This window comes from Mustelus asterias, chromosome 1, assembly GCF_964213995.1.
Source record: "Mustelus asterias chromosome 1, sMusAst1.hap1.1, whole genome shotgun sequence".
Lineage (NCBI taxonomy): Eukaryota > Metazoa > Chordata > Chondrichthyes > Carcharhiniformes > Triakidae > Mustelus > Mustelus asterias.
This window is the reverse complement of record NC_135801.1, coordinates 167,030,204-167,048,836: the sequence shown is the minus strand read 5'-3', so window position 1 is coordinate 167,048,836 and position 18,633 is coordinate 167,030,204. Positions and strand designations below refer to the sequence as shown.

Genomic DNA, 18,633 nt, shown 5'->3' with positions numbered 1-18,633 from the left:
ATGAGGCATGAATTGGCCATGATGGACTGGGAAACATTCCTGGAAGGAAAGAAGTTGGACAGGCAATGACAGGCATTTAAAGAATGAATAGGTGAACTTCAGAAGTTGTCTATTCCTGTTTGGCGCAAGAATGGTAAGGGAATGGTAAGGGCGGCACGGTAGCACAGTGGTTAGCACTGCTGCTTCACAGCTCCAGGGACCTGGATTCGATTCCTGGCTTGGGTCACTGTCTGTGTGGAGTTTGCACATTCTCCTTATGTCTGCGTGGGTTTCCTCCGGGTGCTCCGGTTTCCTCCCACAGTCCAAAGATGTGCGGGTTAGGTTGATTGGCGATGCTAAAATTGCCCCTTAGTGTCCTGAGATGTGTAGGTTAGAGGGATTTGTGGGTAAAATATATGGGGGTAGGGCCTGGGTGGGATTGTGATCGGTGCAGACTCGATGGGCCGAATGGCCTCTTTCTGTACTGTAGGGTTTCTATGATTCTATGACTTCTTTCTATGATGGAATTGTGGCCAAACCATGGCTTACAAGGGAAATTAGAGATAGCAGCAGATTCAAGGAAGAAGCATGCAAATTGGCAAGAAAAAGCAATAGGCCTGAGGATAGGGAGCAGTCTAAAATTCAGCAAAGGAGGACCAGGGGATTGATTAAGAAGGGAAAAATAGAGTATGACAGTAAGCTAACGGGGAACATAAAAACTGACTATCAGTTTTGAAAGATATGTAAAGAGAAAAAGATTGACACAAACAAATGTAGGCCCCTAATAGTCAGAAACGGGAGAATTCATAATGGGGAATAAAGAAATAGCTGAAGAATTACATTTGTACTTTGCTTCAGTCTTCACAAAGGAAGACTTGAATAATGTGCCAGAAGTGCTGAGAGAAACATATTTTAGTGAGGAGCTGAAGGAAATCAGCATTAGTAGAAAAGTTATTTTGGGGGAATTGATGGGATTGAAGGTGGATAAATCTCCAGGTCCTGATAATCTTCATCCCAGGAAGTGGCCCTGAAAATAGTAGATCCATTGGTGGTTATTTTCCAAAATTCTTTGGACTCTGGAATAGTTCCTATAGTTTGGAGGGTAGCTAATGTAAGCCCACTATTCAAAAAGGGAGGTAGAGAGAAAACAGGGAACTATAGACCAGTGAGCCTAACATCAGTACTGGGGAAGTTGCTAGAGTCTTTTATCAAGGATTTCATAACTCAGCAGTGGTGAAATCAAAGTCAGAATGGATTTAAAAAGGGAAATCATGCATGACGAATCTATTGGAATTGTTTGAGGATGTAACTAGTAGAGTTGACCGAGGAAGAACCAGTGGCTTTCAGAAGGCTTTCTACAAGGTCTCACATAACAGACTACTATGTAAAGTTAAAGCACATTGGATTTCAGGTAATGTCTTGAGATGGATAGAAAGCTGGTTAGCAGATAGGAAGCAAAGAGTTGGTATAAATGGGTCTTTTTCTGATTGGCAGTCAGTGACTAGTGTGGTTCTGCAGAGATCTGTGCTAGGACCCCAACTGTTCACATTTTATATTAATGATTTGGAAGAGGGAACCAAATGTATTATCTTCAAATTTGCAGATGATATAAAGTTTGGTGAGCTGTGAGGAGGATGCAGAGATGCTTCAGCATGATTTGGACAGGCTGAGTGTATGGGCATGTGCGTGGCAGGTGCAATATAATGTGGATAAATGTGAGGTTATCTACTTTGGTAGTGAATGGGTGTAAATTAAGAGATGTGGATACTCAACGAGTCCTTGGAGTCCTCGTGCATCAGTCACTCAAAGTAAGCGTGCAGGTACAGCAGGCAGTAAAGAAGGCATATGGTATGTTGGCCTTCATAGTGAGAGGATTTGAGGATAGGGATATTTTGCTGCAGTTGTATAGGGCATTGGTGAGGCCACACCTGGAGTATTTTGTGCAGTTTTCATGTCCTTACCTGAGGAAGGATGTCCTTGCTATAGCAGAAGTACAGCGAAGGCTTACCAGGCTGATTCCGGGGATGGCAGGTCTGTCATATGAGGAGAGACTAAGTCAGTTAGGATTATATTCACTGAAGTTTAGAAGAATGAGAGGGGATCTCATAGAAACTTATAAAATTCTGACAGGATCAGACAGGGGAGATTCAGAAAAAACGTTCTCGATGGTGGGGAGTCCAGAACTTGAGGTCATAGTTTAAGGATAAGGGACAAATCTTTTAGAACTCAGGTGAGGAGAAATTTCTTCACCCAGAGAGTGGTGAATGTGTGGAATTCACTACCACAGAATGTAGTTGAGGTCAAAATGTTGTCTTATTTCAAGAAGAAATTAGATATAGCCCTTGGGGCTAAAGGGATCAAGGAATATAGGAGGAAAGGTGGATCAGGATATTGAATTCGATGATCAGGCATGATCAAGGTGAATGGCGGAGCAGGCTCAAAGGGCGTAATGGCCTACTCCTGCTTCTAGATTTATGTGTTCTATTAATGATTTCAAAAGGAAATTGGCACTTGAGGGAAATAAACTTGCAGGGCCACAAGGAAAGAGTAGAGAGGCAGCCGGAGGGGTTGCTGAGTGAGAAGGTGAGATGTCTGAAAGATTAGTCTTTATGCTCTGGAACTTTATCCCAGCTTCAGAAAAGACAGGAAAACAAACAATAGCCCTCTAGCTCTCACTCCCTAAGCACGCCCCATGCCTCATCCAAGTGGTCCCATGCCACCTCATGCCGTCCCAGCCCCATGGCTCCTCATACCCTTCGTACCAAACTAAACCCCTCTGCCGAGACTCCCCATGGCTCCTTCTACTGCTATGCTAAACTGTTCCCCTCTACCAACCCTCTCATGGACCTTCATAGCTGTTAGGCCAAATTAGTGCCAAATCATGCCAACACATGTACTCCACCCACCACTCTTTTCTTTTACAATATCTATGTGAAAATCTACCATGGGCAGACATCCAGGCCCATGCTGAGATGAAACAAAATAAAGCTCTAAGATAGCTTCATTATTTTAAAAAGCACTTTCATTGAGAAAAATCTATTCAGTAATTTAAAATATTTCAATTACTTAATTCCAGATAAAAACAAGAATTTGTACTCATATCCCCACATCTGGTACCTTTGGACTCATTTGGAGCTGTCAATCAAACTGTGCATTGATGGACACCCCTTTGTGATAATGATAGGTTGTGGAATCAGTCATACAACACAGATCCTATAATGACAGCCCAGAGGTTTATGTCACCTGACAAAGTGAAATAGCAAGGGCTGATGCTTTATAAACTAAACTGTTTTATTTTAAATTTAAAAAGCCAGAAGATTCAAATGCCACGACAGCTTGATGGTTCCAATGAGATTATCGACGTTCATGTTTTAACCACATTCATGTCTACTTTTAATAACCTCTCCCTGGACCTATCCAAAAGGGTACCTTTCCTTTTGAGAATGGTACCCTATCTCTCCAAAGAACTCTGGTAAGTTTAGATCTCTTAAAAAGTGTGAAGCTTACGCCTTCTCGACATCCCACAAATGAAAATTGAGTTTGTTTGAAAGCAGCTGCACTTTTATGTGTAGCGCTGCATCCGTGAACAACAGATGTTCAAACTGAAACCTGCCCTTGTTTCTTCCCCCCCCCAACAAAATGGATACCAGGTCTGGAGGCGGGGCTTCAGGAATCAGGGTTCCAGTGCTATTTTGGTAATAACCCTCTGTTGTTGCGAAAATTCAGATCCATGTTTGTTCCTGTTGCAATCTTTTCAATGCCACTTACTGATTTTCCTTTTTACACAATTTGAACAAAAACAAACGTGTCAGAAAGACTTCCACAGAAGGTTTTTTCCACTGAAAGTTAATGGGTATTATGATGTACAGACCATACTAAGTTAGCTGTTGTCAGTCAGAGCAGGAATTGGGTCCATTACAAAAGTCCTCACCAACCTGAGCTGGAGATGAGGGGAAATCAGCTAGTGTCCCTGCTCTCCTCCAAGCCTGCAATCTTTTGAACAGTTACTGGATTGCAATCATCAAATGGGGCAGGAGATTTGATTTGTGTGGAGATTTTAGCTCTTGTACATGGTACAGGAGTGTTGTCAGCTTCCTGGAAACAATACGTTTTTTAAAATAAAATGATGCGCACAGATATCAATATCTGTGGGCATTTCAGCTACAACTACAGATGGAAATATCTTTAATGTATACAACATCTTATCAGATGCATAGGACCTCAAAGGGCTTCATATCTAATGATTTTTTGTGTGGTTATTATTCTTGTCGACAATTGTATAGTTGATGATTTGATGGTTTCATCTGAACTTGTAGGACCAACAAAAATCATTCAATAATTGTATTAAAATTAAGGCTAATCGTTATACTTCATTATTTTTAGCAGTGTGACACTCAGTCTAAGATTGTTTATCTCTAGTGCCTTGATCTGGACATTTGTCTGCTCCTGAACCAGACTTTTATTCTGTTTTATGTGATGCCAATTAATTTAAATGCAGCTATACAAGAGCCTACTGTTTTTAGGAGTTGTCTGTTATTACCACATTGTGCAGGCATGTCATACAAGTATGACACAGACATTTGGTTAAACATTGCCTATAGCGATTGTGTCATGGATGAACAGCTGTTTGGAATTTACATGTGTGCAGCACATTTGCTCACAGTTTTGGATTTTTATTTAAAGGAGCTAAAGGCTACCAGGGGTGAAAAGAAAGAGATTGCTGAGATATCCACAAACGTTTGTTAGCTGATTAAGGACTTTTTAATTAAAGAAATGGTTCAGTAATTCATACTAACCTTGGAAAGTTGAAGTTGACCAGTAAATTCAAAACGGCTGAGGCACTTCCCGCACAATGGTTAACACTGCTGCCTCACAGCGACATAGACCCAGGTTTGATTCCCGGCTTGGGTCACCGTCTGTGCAGAGTCTGCACGTTCTTGCACGTCTGCGTGGGTTTCCTTCGAGTGCTTTGGTTTCCTCCCACAGTCCGAAAGACGTGCATCGGCCATGCTAAATCCTCCCTCAGTACCTGAACAGGCACTGGGGTGCGGCAACTAGGGAATTTTCACAGTAACTTCACTGCAGTATGAATGTAAGCCTACTTGTGACACCGGTAAATAAACATTAAAAACTTAAAACTTAGCTTTCTGAAGGTCACATGGCAGTGTGAATGCACAATGGTGTGAACAGCATAGTTGTGACCAATGGGACAACTATACCATGTACTACTCAGGAAGTTTCATTCAATTTGCCCGTGGGCACTGAATTTCATTCCGGGCTGGGGAAAGAGCTGGTATATTTTTGGTGGATTTTGATTGGTAAGGTGGAGAAACATTGGAAATATATAGTGAAATAATTAATTACAAAAGGAAAAAAAAGCATTTAACTAATAAAGAAGAAACAAAAAGGATGACACACTTTTTTTATTGTGAAGATACACATAAGAACACAAGAAATCGGAGCAGGAGTAGACTAGGTGGCACATTGAGCCGATCCACCAAACAATACAATAATGGTTAATTTAGAGTTTCAACTGTATTTTGCCACCCCCTCTCTATATCCCTAATTTCCTGAGAGACCAAAAATCTTTATTTCCCAGCCTTAAATGTATTTAACGATCTATTCAACCCTCTGGGGTAGAGAACTCCAAAGATTCAGTGAGTAATTTCTCTCCATCTTCCTGGGGAGGCATTGGCATAATGATATTGTCACTGGACTTGTCATCCAGAGACCCAGGTAGTGACCCAGGGTAATGTGCTTGGGACCTGGGTTCACATCCCACCATGGCAGATGATGAAATTTGAATCCAATAAAAATCTGGAATTAAAAGTCTAATGATGACCTCAAAACCATTATTGATTGTCATAAAAACCCATCTGGTTCACTTAAGCCCTTTAGGGAGGGAAATCTGAGCAATAAATGCTGACCCAGCCAGTGACACCCACATCCCGTAAAATGAATTTAAACAAATCTCAGACCTAAATCCTCATCCTGTGTTTTTAGATTCTTCTTAAACTCCAGAGAATATAAACACAATTTATTCAGCCTCTTATCATAGGACGACCCCTTCATCCCAGGGACTCTACAACACAAGTATACCCTGTTTAAATGTGGAGGCTAAAGCTACACACGTAACTATTATCAAAACCTTATATAAGACTTCTTTATCCTTGTACTCCAATCCCCTTGCAAAAAAGGCCAACATGCTATTTGTCTTCCTAATTGCTTGCTGAACCTACATTTTGAAGGATTTCTATACTCATAAAGATGATAATTATTGTCGCTGGAGAACTGTTCCACTTGGTACCCACTATCAAATTAAGTAATAGAACTTCAAGATCCAAATAGGTCTTTATTTCAACATGCAGAAAGCATCTGCTTTTCTCCTCCACCTCTCCATGCCATCAGTGATATTTTGGTTTCCCAGTATCATTCTTGTGACCTTTTAGAGTGAGGCTGTGAGGCTGCCAACTCAATCTCAATATGTCCCAAATAATGGGAAGTTTTGTGATGCAGCCTAGGGCCTGGATTTTAATTCCCAAGTCGGAAGCAATGAGTCAGGACATTTCAGGTCTCTTCAATCTCAACCCAGGAGCAAGTGACCTGGAAGGTTAGATTTTCATTCCGGGGAGGCAGAGTTGGGCTGAGGGACTCCAGAAGGAGTGCAGAGAAAGCAGACTGGGCAGAAGACCTGCCTCATGCATCAACATTGAATTGAAGTTTATAAAAAAACATAAAATAGACCTCCAGTCTTCTCTCCTCATATCCCCTCACCCCGCACCCCCCATTTACTCCCCATGCTCCCTAATACTCCCCTCCCACCCCCATGGTCCATCATACCCTCCATGCCAATCTTGGCCCCTTGCTCATATGTCAACTTAGTGCCAACCCATGCCCTCCCACCCACCACCCTTTGCTCTTACACCTGCCATGTCTACTTGCCTAGTATCCACCATGGACAGATATCTGGACCCATGCTGAGATTAAATAACGTAAGCCGGTATCTCCACATCGAGATTAAATAAAACAAAGTTCCAACTGTCTATTACAGACTTTATTTTTTTTAAATGCTCTAATTCATAAAAATCCATTTACGTTATTATCCTGCACAATAAAAAATCATTTCATTCAATTGCACAATGCCTTAACAAAACAAGCATTCGAATTCATTGTCCCACTTCAAAGAATGCATAAATATTTGGAGCTGTCAACCAAGCTGTGAAATAGCTGGCACCCAACAGTGACAATGGGATGTTGTGAATCAGTTATGCAGCACTAATCCAGTAACAAAGTGAAAAAGCAAGTGGTCAATTTTTCTAACATCACAACTTGGTGGCTCCCTTGAAAGTGCATCTTAACACTGTTGACAATTATTTTTGACAGTTCCTCTAGACACAGTTATCTTGACACTGTTGATAGTTCCAATGAGCTTCACAGTTTCGATCAAGCATGAAGTCAATTACAAACATACATTGAAGGCTCCCACCTCCTGTCTCTCCATTGATCAGCTAACTCTGTCAAAGCTGCCATGAAAAATTCATGATGTGGAAATGCCGGCGTTGGACTGGGGTAAGCACAGTAAGAGTTTTAACAACACCAGGTTAAAGTCCAACAGGTTTATTTGGTAGCAAATGCCATTAGCTTTCGGAGCCCTGCTCCTTCGTCAGATGGAGTGGATATCTGCTCCCAAACAAGGCACACAGAGACACAAAATCAATTTACAGAATACTGATTAGAATGCGAATCTTTACAGCTAATCAAGTCTTAAAGATACGGACAATGTGAGTGGAAGGAGCATTAGGCACAGGTTAAAGAAATGTGTATTGTCTCCAGACAGGACAGCCAGTGAGATTCTACAAGTCCAGGAGGCAAGCTGTGGGGGTTACCGATAGTGTGACATGAACCCAAGATCCTGGTTGAGGCCGTCCTCATGTGTGCAGAACTTGGCTATCAGTTTCTGCTCAGCGACTCTGCGCTGTCGTGTGTCGTGAAGGCCACCTTGGAGAACGCTTACCCAAAGATCAGAGACTGAATGCCCGTGACCGCTGAAGTGCTCCCCCACAGGAAAAGAACAGTCTTGCCTGGTGATTGTCGAGCGGTGTTCATTCATCCGTTGTCGTAGCGTCTTTGTAGGAAAGATGTTTTCGTAGGAAAGGATGTCCCGAGGCATGGTACATTGGGGAAACCATGCAGGCGCTTCTCGGCCTTTTGGCTAAGATCAAGTGTAGTATGGATAGGATGCTGCGCTTGGTTGAGGTCATTAGGTTACATTTAAGCTTCATTTGAAGAAATTTTTAAAAGCGGCATCTCGGCCTTTTGGCTAAGATGCAAATGAGATCAAGCCTTGGAGGAGGTGAGTCTGCACCTACTCCAATCAGCTTGGCTCATGTAGGTCAGGCCCAAGACAGGAGTGGAGGCCCTGTTTTGTCAGCTTGGATCGGAAATGTCTCAACTTGTTGAGACTCTGAATTGGACTTGATTTGATTGAATTGGAAAAGTATATAAAAAGATAGTCTAACAGTGATGTAGGTAGGTCCATAGTGCTGTTAGAGAGTCCCAGTGAGTTCTTGCCCCCCCTTGGAGCCTTTAATTTCCTGGGCCCATATCTGTGCTTTACCTAAAACCCTCTGCTTTGCTATCTCTCTCCGACTTCAAAAACCTTTCCTAATTCTCCTTCCATCGCCTCTCAGTGTGAAGTTACACCCCTTAAAGTTATTTCAGGCCTTGAAGGTACAAACTGTTCTTGAAGGATTGTTCCTACTTCACTGCATTTCTAATGTTCCACAGTATTGTTCTGTTTTGACAACTGAAAGCCTCTAGAGGTGTGGTCTTTTGTGGGGAAGTTATGTTTATTGATTGATCTGGCAATTGGGTGTGTTTCTGGAGGAGAGACTGAGGAATATAGTAAGAAGGCAGATTAGTGGCTTTGATCTCTGAGGCAACCCTTTGCTGACAGTTTATTAAAACATTAATGTGCGATTTCATAACCGGAATTAAACTGGAATGGTCAGACAAGCGATTGTGCTCTTAATGTGTTTTGATGAATAAACTTCTTTTTACCTTAATGCTATTCATATTGGTTTGAAATTATCCTTTGCATTAAAGGTATCTACTGGTTTGGGCAGTTTTCTGGTTCCATTCCAAAGTAGTGCCTGTTCTGAAGCTGCTAGCAGCAAGCATCTTTATTTTCTGCAATTTAAAGTACCACAATCAGTTTTCACATAATTAGTTTTTATCATATTTAACAAGCAATGACTCACTGGCTAAGTGCACCATCTGCTGTCATACCAACTCTCTCAAATCACCAAGTCGAAAGACTTGATCAACGGCCTGTACTGAGTTAGCCAGTCACAGCCAGTTTTGCTGTATAAGGGTGATGCAATTGACTTCCATGCCCCTGGGTTGTGGTAGGAAAGAAAGAACCTGGTTACTGCCTGTTAGCAATTGTGCATACGTAAACATGCGATGGGGATCAACAATTACTTTTCAGCCTCCATTTCCCCATCTTTTGCCTCCCACAACAGTCGAATATTCTCTGACGAAGGGCCATCTAGACTCGAAACGTTAGCTCTGTTCACAGATGCTGTCAGATCTGCTGAGATTTTCCAGCATTTTCTGTTTTTGAGTCGAGTATTGTTTTACTGCCAAGGTTTATGTGTGATGTATTTCCACTTACAGCAAGGTTACTGGAAAGATGTTCATGCCCAGAGAACCTTTGTTCAGGCTGCGAAGCCAAAACATTTGAAGGAAAAATAAAATTGTAGGTGTTATTAATGGCACAGTTGTATTGCACTATCTTAGTAGAACCCTGGTTTTTAAAAAAGCCTCTAAGTCCTTTCAAGTTTAATAGTATTCCTATGTCAATAAATTATAAAACGGAAGTTACTGAAGTTATACAGATCTGTTCACATCGAATGAGAAAAGATGTATTGGTGTAACATTAGTTTGATTTTTCTTTGTCAGTGTCAGATATAGTTAGTGTGTAATTCAACAGCTTCTGTTTCATTTCAGATCTCCAGAATTGGGAATCGTTTTGTAGATATGGCCTAAGTGATCTTGGGGAAGGTTGAAGGTAAAGGAAGAATTAGCTTGTCTTCCAGCCTTGTCCAATTCCTAAGCAAAAGATGAGCAAATGAAATGTGGAAATAGAAGCTTTTGCTTTAGCTTTTTATGCCATCCTTACGCTTCATCCTCAAAAAACTGTTTAAAAAAACAATGAACTTTAAGATGTTTGAATATTTTTGCCTTTCTTTCAACCCAACCTTGTATATTGATTTTTAAATTGACTTAGATCAATGATTGCAGCTGTGCAATTGTACTGAGTTATCATGAGCAGTAAAAATTCTTCGATGTTACCCTTGGAGAATGTGCAGCATTAGCTAAGTGTCTGTACTGTTTTGGCTTCTGTCTCCTGAAAACTAGCTGTTGCCATGATATCATCAGTTTTTCTTATTAAACAATTAGATTGCTTTATTGGCAAAAGAAAAAGGGCGGCACAATGATTAACACTGCTGCCTCACAGCACCAAGAACCCAGGTACGATTCCGGCCTTGAGTGACAATGTGGAGTTTGCACATTCTCCCTGTGTCTGCATGGATTTCCCCCGGGTGCTCTGGTTTCCTCCCACAGTCCAGGGATACGTAGGTTAGGTAGATTAACTGTGGTGGATGCACAGGGTTGCGTGGGTGTGGGTAAGATGCTGTTTCAGGGAGTCAGTGCAGACTCGATGGGCTGAGTGGCCTCCTTCTGCAGTGTAGGGGTTCTATAGATTCTATAGAAGAATGAAAGGATGCTTGGGCGAATGTGATTTCTCCCACTTCCCCTAAAATACTCAATTATTGAAAAAGGGGAGGATTTGGTGTGTGATGCATTAGAAATACTGTATGCTCATCAAGAAAAAGTATTTCTCTTTCTGGCGTTTTATTTCAGATTTCCAGCATTTTGTTATTATTTGAATCTCTAAAAAGGATTCTTTCTCTGTCTCTTGATTGTATGTCTTTCAGAGAACTGGAAATGTTCCACCTAATTTTCATTAGCCTAAGGTGCAAACAATGCTGTGATGCTTGATGCAATGTGTAAGTTGTGTCATTCCTTTTCAATGACAGCAGACCATTTTAAGGATCACAGAGTCAAATAATTGTTGCAGCACAGGAGGCCATTCGATCCATTGTTCTTTCCAGGGGATCAAATTACCCAGTGTCACTCCCCCGCCTTCTTAGCTTAGCTCTGCACATTCTTGCTTTCCAGATAATAACCCAATTCCCTCCTGAATACCTGGATTAAATCTGCTTTTACCATATGACAAGGCAGTGCATTCCAGATCCTATCCACTCACTGCTTGAAGAGAGTTTCCTTCATGTCGCCATTGCTTCTTTTGCTGAACCATTCAGCAAAATCTGTCTACTCCTCCTGTTCTCGTTCATTCTGCCAATGGGAGCGTTTGACCTCTCATGATTGTGAACACCACTGTCAATTTTTAAAAAAATATTAAAAATAATTGACCAGAGGTATTCAAAACATGGTGGGTCTGGATAGAATTGATAAAGAAAAAAATGTTGCCATGGTTGAAGGATTGAGAACAAGAGAACACAGATTTAAGGTAATTAAGATAAATCTCCTCTCATCCTTCTTCAAGGAAAACAGTCCCAACTTCACCATCTATCTACATAACTGAAGCTCCCCAGCCCTTGAAACCATTCTCATGAATCTTTTCTGTGCTCTGTCTCATGCCTTTGCATCCTTCCTAAAATGTGGCACGCAGAACTGGTCACAATGCTCCAGTTTTGTTTTATACAGGTTTAACATAACTTCCTTGCTTTTATACTCAGTGACCCTATTAATAAAACATAGGATGCTGTTTTCTTTATTTACCTAACCCCCTTTGGAATTGTACCCTTTATTACATATTAAAGTAAAATAAAATCAGAATACTGTAGATGGTGGAAAGCTGGGAAAAGAAATGCTGGGAAAACTCAGCAGGTCTGGCAGCATGCGTGGAGAGAGAAACAGAGTTAACGTTTCATGTCCGTATGACTCTTATGTTGTCTGTCCATGTCCTTCCCACAATTAAATTCAATAGTAACTTTCAAAATGGCATTGGATTTATCCTTCAAAAGCAAAATAATAATTGCAGGGTTAGTGAGAAGGAGGAGGGCAGTGGGAGTAATTGGATAACTCTTTCAAAGATCTAGTGCAAGTCCGGTGGGCTGAAGGGCCTCCTATCTATGCAGTTTGATTCAATGGTGGGTAGCAGACCCAGAAGAAAAGATCATAATTTTAAAATTCATGCTAGGCCGTTTGTGAGTGAAATCAAAAAACATTTTTCGCATGATAGGGAAAATCCTGAATACTGTCATAAAAGGCCAGGGGAGTTATCTATTACAGATATCAAAGGATATGTAACAAAGGATGTTAAATAAAGTTGAGGTAAAGATCATCCATGATCTAATTGAATGGTGTAACAAGCTCGAGGGACCAAGTGGCCCACTCGTGTTCCTGGAACATTCTTCATTTTGGGCCTCCAATGTCAGTATTCCCAAGTAGAGTCAAGGTGTGTAGTGGAACTGTCTTGACTCAACAATGTGCCTCAGTCTCAGCAGCTGAACAGCATCCACTATTCCTTCAATGTGATCTTTTTATGTTTTCACCGCATATTTCATTTGTAGCCCAAGATGTGTTGTATTCTTCAGCCATTTGTGTTATGAATCTCTGGGGCTCCCTGGTTCTACCTGTCCAGCAAGTGCAGCACCATAGATGGGACCATCTAACTGCATAGACTTGGAAACAAACCTAAGACCCTCCTGGCCCTTTCCTGCATCAGGAAATCCATTCACATAACAAATCAAAAGAGCTACAATTGCGTCTCTGTCGATGATAATTTGGTTGGCTCAGTTTGGTGACCAGATTGTTTGACATTTCCTGACAAACTCAATCTGTGCTTACCCATTACCATTCATTGGACAGGTGCAAGTTAATATCTGCTGTGAAAGTAAATAGAGGTTAAAAGTTTCTGTTGATGGGAAAATATTTCAGCACTGTTAAACGCTCCTAAAAGAAACCAACCCTTGATCCCACCAGTCATGGCCCTCCAACATCCTCAAATGTGTGGTCATCTTCCAAGTCCATGGCATTTATTTTCCAGAACACCATGTTTGAATTTCTTCAGTCACATTTCCACCCCTGCCATAGTACCAAACCAACTCTTATCAAAGTCACAAATGACATTCTATGTGACTGTGACAATGGTAAACTAACCTTCTTGGTCATTCTCGCTCTGTTTGCAGTCTTTGAAACGGTTGATCGCCATTCCCTCCACCGTCATCCAGCTAGGTCAGGCGTCATTCACCTGGTTCCATTCTTATCTGTCCAATCATAGACAGAGAATCACTTGCAGTGGCTTCACTTCCTCTGCCTGCACAGTTAACTCTGATGTTCCCCCAAATATTCTTGGCCCCTCTTATTTGTTTTGAATTCATTCATGGGATATGAATGTCACTGGCAAGGCCAGCATTTATAGTCCATACCTAATTGCCCTTGAGAATGTGATGGTGAATTGCCTTCTTGAACTGCTACACTCCCAGAGGTGCAGGTGCATCTGCGGTGATGTTAGGAAGGATGTTCTACATTTTTGAAACAGCAACATGAAGGAACGGCAATATATTTCCAGTCAGGATAGAGTATGACTTGGATGGGAACTTGCAAGTGGTGTTGTCTGATGCAACTGCGACCCTTGACTTAGGTGGTAGAGGTCACAGGTTTGGAAGATGCTGCCTGAGGAGCTTTGGTGAGTTGCTACAGTACATCTTGTAGATGGTACACATTGTTGCCACTGTGTGTCAGTGATGGAGGGAGTGAATGTTGAAAGTCGTAGATGGGATATCACTCAAGTGCGCTGCTTTATCTTGGATGGTTTTGAGCTTCTTTAGTATTGTTGGAGTTGGACTTATCGAGGCAAGTGGAGAGTATTTAATTGCAATCAGAGTTCGAGTCATTACAGCACAGAAGGAGGCCATTTCACCCGTTGAGCCCATGCCAGCTTTCTATAGAGCAATATAGCTAATCCCATTTAGAGTCATAGATAGAGTCATAGAGGTTTACAGCATGGAAACAGGCTCTTCGGTCCAATTTGTCCATGCCGCCCTTTTTTTTTAAACCCCTAAAGTAATCATAATTGCCTGCATTTGGCTCTTGCATCTTACCCATGTAACTGTCTAAATGCTTTTTAAAAGACAGAATTGTACCCGCCTCTACTACTACCTCTGGCAGCTTGTTCCAGACACTCAGCACCCTCTGTCTGAAACAATTGTCCCTCTGGACACTTTTGTATCTCTCCCCTCTCGCCTTAAACCTATGCCCTCTAGTTTTAGACTCCCCTACCTTTGGGAAAAGATATTGACTATCTAGCTGATCTATGCCCCTCATTATTTTATAGACCTCTATAAGATCACCCCTCAGCCTTCTACGCTCCAGAGAAAAAAGTCCCAGTCTATTCAGCCTCTCCTTATAACTCAAACCATCAAGTCCCGGTAGCATCCTAGTAAATCTTTTCTGCACTCTTTCATAAGAACATAAGAACATAAGAAATAGGAGCAGGAGGAGGCCATCTAGCCCCTCGAGCCTGCCCCGCCATTCAATAAGATCATGGCTGATCTGACGTGGATCAGTGCCACTTCCCCGCCTGATCCCCATAACCCTTCATTCCCTTACCGATCAGGAATCCATCCATCCGCGCTTTAAACATATTCAGCGAGGTAGCCTCCACCACCTCAGTGGGCAGAGAATTCCAGAGATTCACCACCCTCTGGGAGAAGAAGTTCCTCCTCAACTCTGTCTTAAACCGACCCCCCTTTATTTTGAGGCTGTGTCCTCTAGTTTTAACTTCCTTACTAAGTGGAAAGAATCTCTCCGCCTCCACCCTATCCAGCCCCCGCATTATCTTATAAGTCTCCATAAGATCCCCCCTCATCCTTCTAAACTCCAACGAGTACAAACCCAATCTCCTCAGCCTCTCCTCATAATCCAAACCCCTCACCTCCGGTATCAACCTGGTGAACCTTCTCTGCACTCCCTCCAATGCCAATATATCCTTCCTCATATAAGGGGACCAATACTGCACACAGTATTCCAGCTGCGGCCTCACCAATGCCCTGTACAGGTGCATCAAGACATCCCTGCTTTTATATTCTATCCCCCTCGCGATATAGGCCAACATCCCATTTGCCTTCTTGAGCACCTGTTGTACCTGCAGACTGGGCTTTTGCATCTCATGCACAAGGACCCCCAGGTCCCTTTGCACGGTAGCATGTTTTAATTTGTTTCCATTGAGATAGTAATCCCATTTGTTATTATTTCCTCCAAAGTGTATAACCTCGCATTTCTCAACGTTATACTCCATTTGCCATATCCTCGCCCACTCACTCAGCCTGTCCAAATCTCTCTGCAGATCTTCTCCGTCCTCCACACGATTCACTTTTCCACTTATCCTTGTGTCGTCTGCAAACTTCGTTACCCTACACTCCGTCCCCTCCTCCAGATCATCTATATAAATGGTAAATAGTTGCGGCCCGAGTGCCGATCCCTGCGGCACGCCACTAGTTACCTTCCTCCAACCGGAAAAACACCCATTTATTCCGACTCTTTGCTTCCTGTCGGATAGCCAGTCCCCAATCCACTTTAACACACTACCCCCAACTCCGTGTGCCCTAATCTTCTTCAGCAGCCTTTTATGGGGCACTTTATCAAACGCCTTTTGGAAATCCAAAAACACCGCATCCACCGGTTCTCCTCCATCAACCGCCCTAGTCACATCTTCATAAAAATCCAACATGTTCGTCAAGCACGACTTTCCCCTCATGAATCCATGCTGCGTCTGATTGATCGAACCATTTCTATCCAGATGCCCTGCTATCTCCTCTTTAATAATGGATTCCAGTATTTTCCCTACTACAGACGTTAAGCTGACCGGCCTATAGTTACCCGCCTTTTGTCTCCTTCCTTTTTTAAACAGTGGCGTAACATTAGCCGTTTTCCAATCAACCGGCACTACCCCAGAATGCAACGAGTTTTGATAAATAACCACTAACGCATCCACTATTACCTCTGACATTTCTTTCAATACCCTGGGATGCATTCCATCCGGACCCGGGGACTTGTCCACCTTCAGTCCCATTTCTAGTTTAATAATATCCTTTCTATAATAGAGTGACCAGAACTGTACACAGTACTCCAAGTGTGGCCTTACCAATGTCTTGTACAACTTCAACAAGACGTCCCAACTCCTGTATTCAATGTTCTGACCAATGAAACCAAGCATGCTGAATGTCTTCTTCACCTCTCTGTCCACCTGTGACTCCACTTTCAAGGAGCTATGAACATGTACCCCTAGATCTCTTTGTTCTGTAACTCTCCCCAACACCCTACCATTAACTGAGTAAGTCCTGCCCTGGTTCAATCTACCAAAATGCATCATCTCGCATTTATCTAAATTAAACTCCATCTGCCATTCGTCCGCCCACTGGCCCAATTGATCAAGATCCCCTTGCAATTGGAGATAACTTGCTTCATTATCCACTAAGCCACCAATCTTGGTGTCATCTGCAAATTTACTAACCATGCCTCCTATATACTCATCCAAATCATTAATATAAGTGACAAATAACAGTGGACCCGGCACTGATCCCTGAGGCACACCGCTGGTCAAAGGATATGTAACAAAGGACGTTAAATAAAGTTGAGGTAAAGATCATCCATGATCTAATTGAATGGTGTAACAAGCTCGAGGGACCAAGTGGCCCACTCGTGTCCCTGGAACATTTTTCATTTTGGGCCTCCAATGTCAGTACTCTCAAGTAGAGTCAAGGTGTGTAGTGGAACTGTCTTGACTCAACAATGTGCCTCAGTCTCAGCAGCTGAACAGCATCCACTACTGCTTCAGTGTGACCTTTTATGTTTTCACCACATATTTCATTTGTAGTCCAAGATGTGTTGTATTCTCATTTCCCTCCTCTATTCCCATTGCCTTGCAGTTTGATTTCACTCGTGTCCATTCAGCTTCTTATTAAAATCATTGACCTTCTCTGCTTCAACCACCCATACAGGCAGCGAGTTCCAGGTCATTACCACTCACAGAGTTAAGAAATAGTTTTTCCTCACATTCTCCCTGCATTTCTTGCCCAAAACCTAACATCTGTATCCCCTAATTCTTGTACCAATGGGAACAGCTTTTATTTGTCTACCTTACTAAACCTGTTATAATCTTGTACATATAGTAAATCTTCTCACCATCTCCATTGTTCCTCTCCCTTGTAGATGGTGGACAGACATTAGGGAGACAAAAAGTGAGTTACTTACCACAGAATACCCAGCCTCTGATCTGCTCTTTTAGCCACATCATTTACACGGCTGGTTCGGTTCAGTTTCTGATCAGCGGGGACCCCTAGAATTTTGATCGTGGTGATGCCACTGCATCTCAAGGGGAGATGATCAGATTCTCTCTTGTTGGAGAGTGATAGAGCTTGCTGCTTATCATTCCAAGCCCAGTCATGTGGGCACAGACTGCTTTAGTATCTGAGGATTGAGAATCATGAATCTGAGGATTGTGCAGCCACAGTGACCACTCCCATTTCTGACCTTACGATGAAGGGAAAATCATTGATGAAGCAGCTGAAGATTGCTGGGTCCAGGACACCACCCTGAGGAACTCCTGCAGTGATGTCCAGGGACTGAGCTGACTGACCTCCAACAGCCACAACAATCTCCCTTGGTGTCAGATAGATATGACTCCAACCAGTGAAGAGCTTTGTCCCTGGTTCCCATTAACTTCAATTTTGATGTGCTTCTTGATGCTATACTCAGGGCCTGATTTTACCAACGGGCGCGAAATCACGATAAAGTCGGGTGTCGGGCCTTTAACGTGATCTGCACCCGAATCCGAGCAGATCGCGGCTTTACCAACAGCCGGACCGCGCATGCATTTAAATCGACTTAATGAACTACGGGCCCAACTCCACCACCAAATCCCACTTTACCATCGCGCGGCCCAATCTGGATCCGCGTTTTTAGCGACCTGCAGAATAAAAGTCCGAAGCGGATTTCTATTCTGCAGGGGAATCTCTGAAGCTCATCCTCCCCGACCATCCTTCGCGGACCCTCCCGCTAACCACCCCGGCAGACACCCCCCCCCCTCCCCCGGGATCGGACACCCTTGAGAGGCAGGCCCCCCGCTGGCAGATTCCCCCCCCCCCAGGGATCGGACCCCTTGCAGCCCCCCTCGGCAGAGCACACCCCCAACCTACCTCGATCGCTGGTCTCCCCCCCCACCATCCTTCCGACCTGCAGTCCTTCGAGAGCCTGCAGCATCTTCCTGGCCTTCCACTGGCGTCCGGAGGAGGGGGGCGGGCTCAGATGGATCTCTAGTTGGGGTGGGGGGGAGGATGGACTTGGGAGAATCTTGCAAACTGCAAATAATGTAGCATCGTCTTTGTGCTGCCTAATTATCTATGGGGAAGGTAATTAAACTACAGTGTCCTAGTGAGCAAGTAGTGACCTGTATAATACATTTGTGATCTGTAACTGGATTGTTGATGCTCAAATGTTCAGCGTCCTGTGGTGAACTTGGCAGAATTGTCCCCGTGGTGGAACTTGGTTGGAAATAAG

At 42.9% G+C, this 18,633-nt stretch overlaps 1 protein-coding gene across 16 annotated transcripts in view; it reads left to right on the top strand.

Annotated features, from left to right (window-relative positions):
* Nucleotides 1-18,633, top strand: part of ctif (CBP80/20-dependent translation initiation factor) — a 268,061-nt gene that overhangs the window by 64,705 nt on the left and 184,723 nt on the right. For 5 of the 16 annotated variants that reach the window (XM_078222542.1, XM_078222477.1, XM_078222554.1 and 2 more), the window contains exon 2: nt 9,991-10,051. The exons of 8 other annotated variants lie outside the window; for them this stretch is intronic. Coding sequence is in view for 3 of the 8 variants with exons in the window: in XM_078222524.1 (XP_078078650.1) it covers nt 11,046-11,054 (9 nt within the window). In the remaining 5 variants the exon portion in view is untranslated. Of the gene's footprint in view, nt 1-9,990; nt 10,052-10,988; nt 11,055-18,633 lie in introns of those variants that run through there. 3 more of the 16 variants (XM_078222524.1, XM_078222460.1, XM_078222421.1) reach the window with 1 other exon arrangement.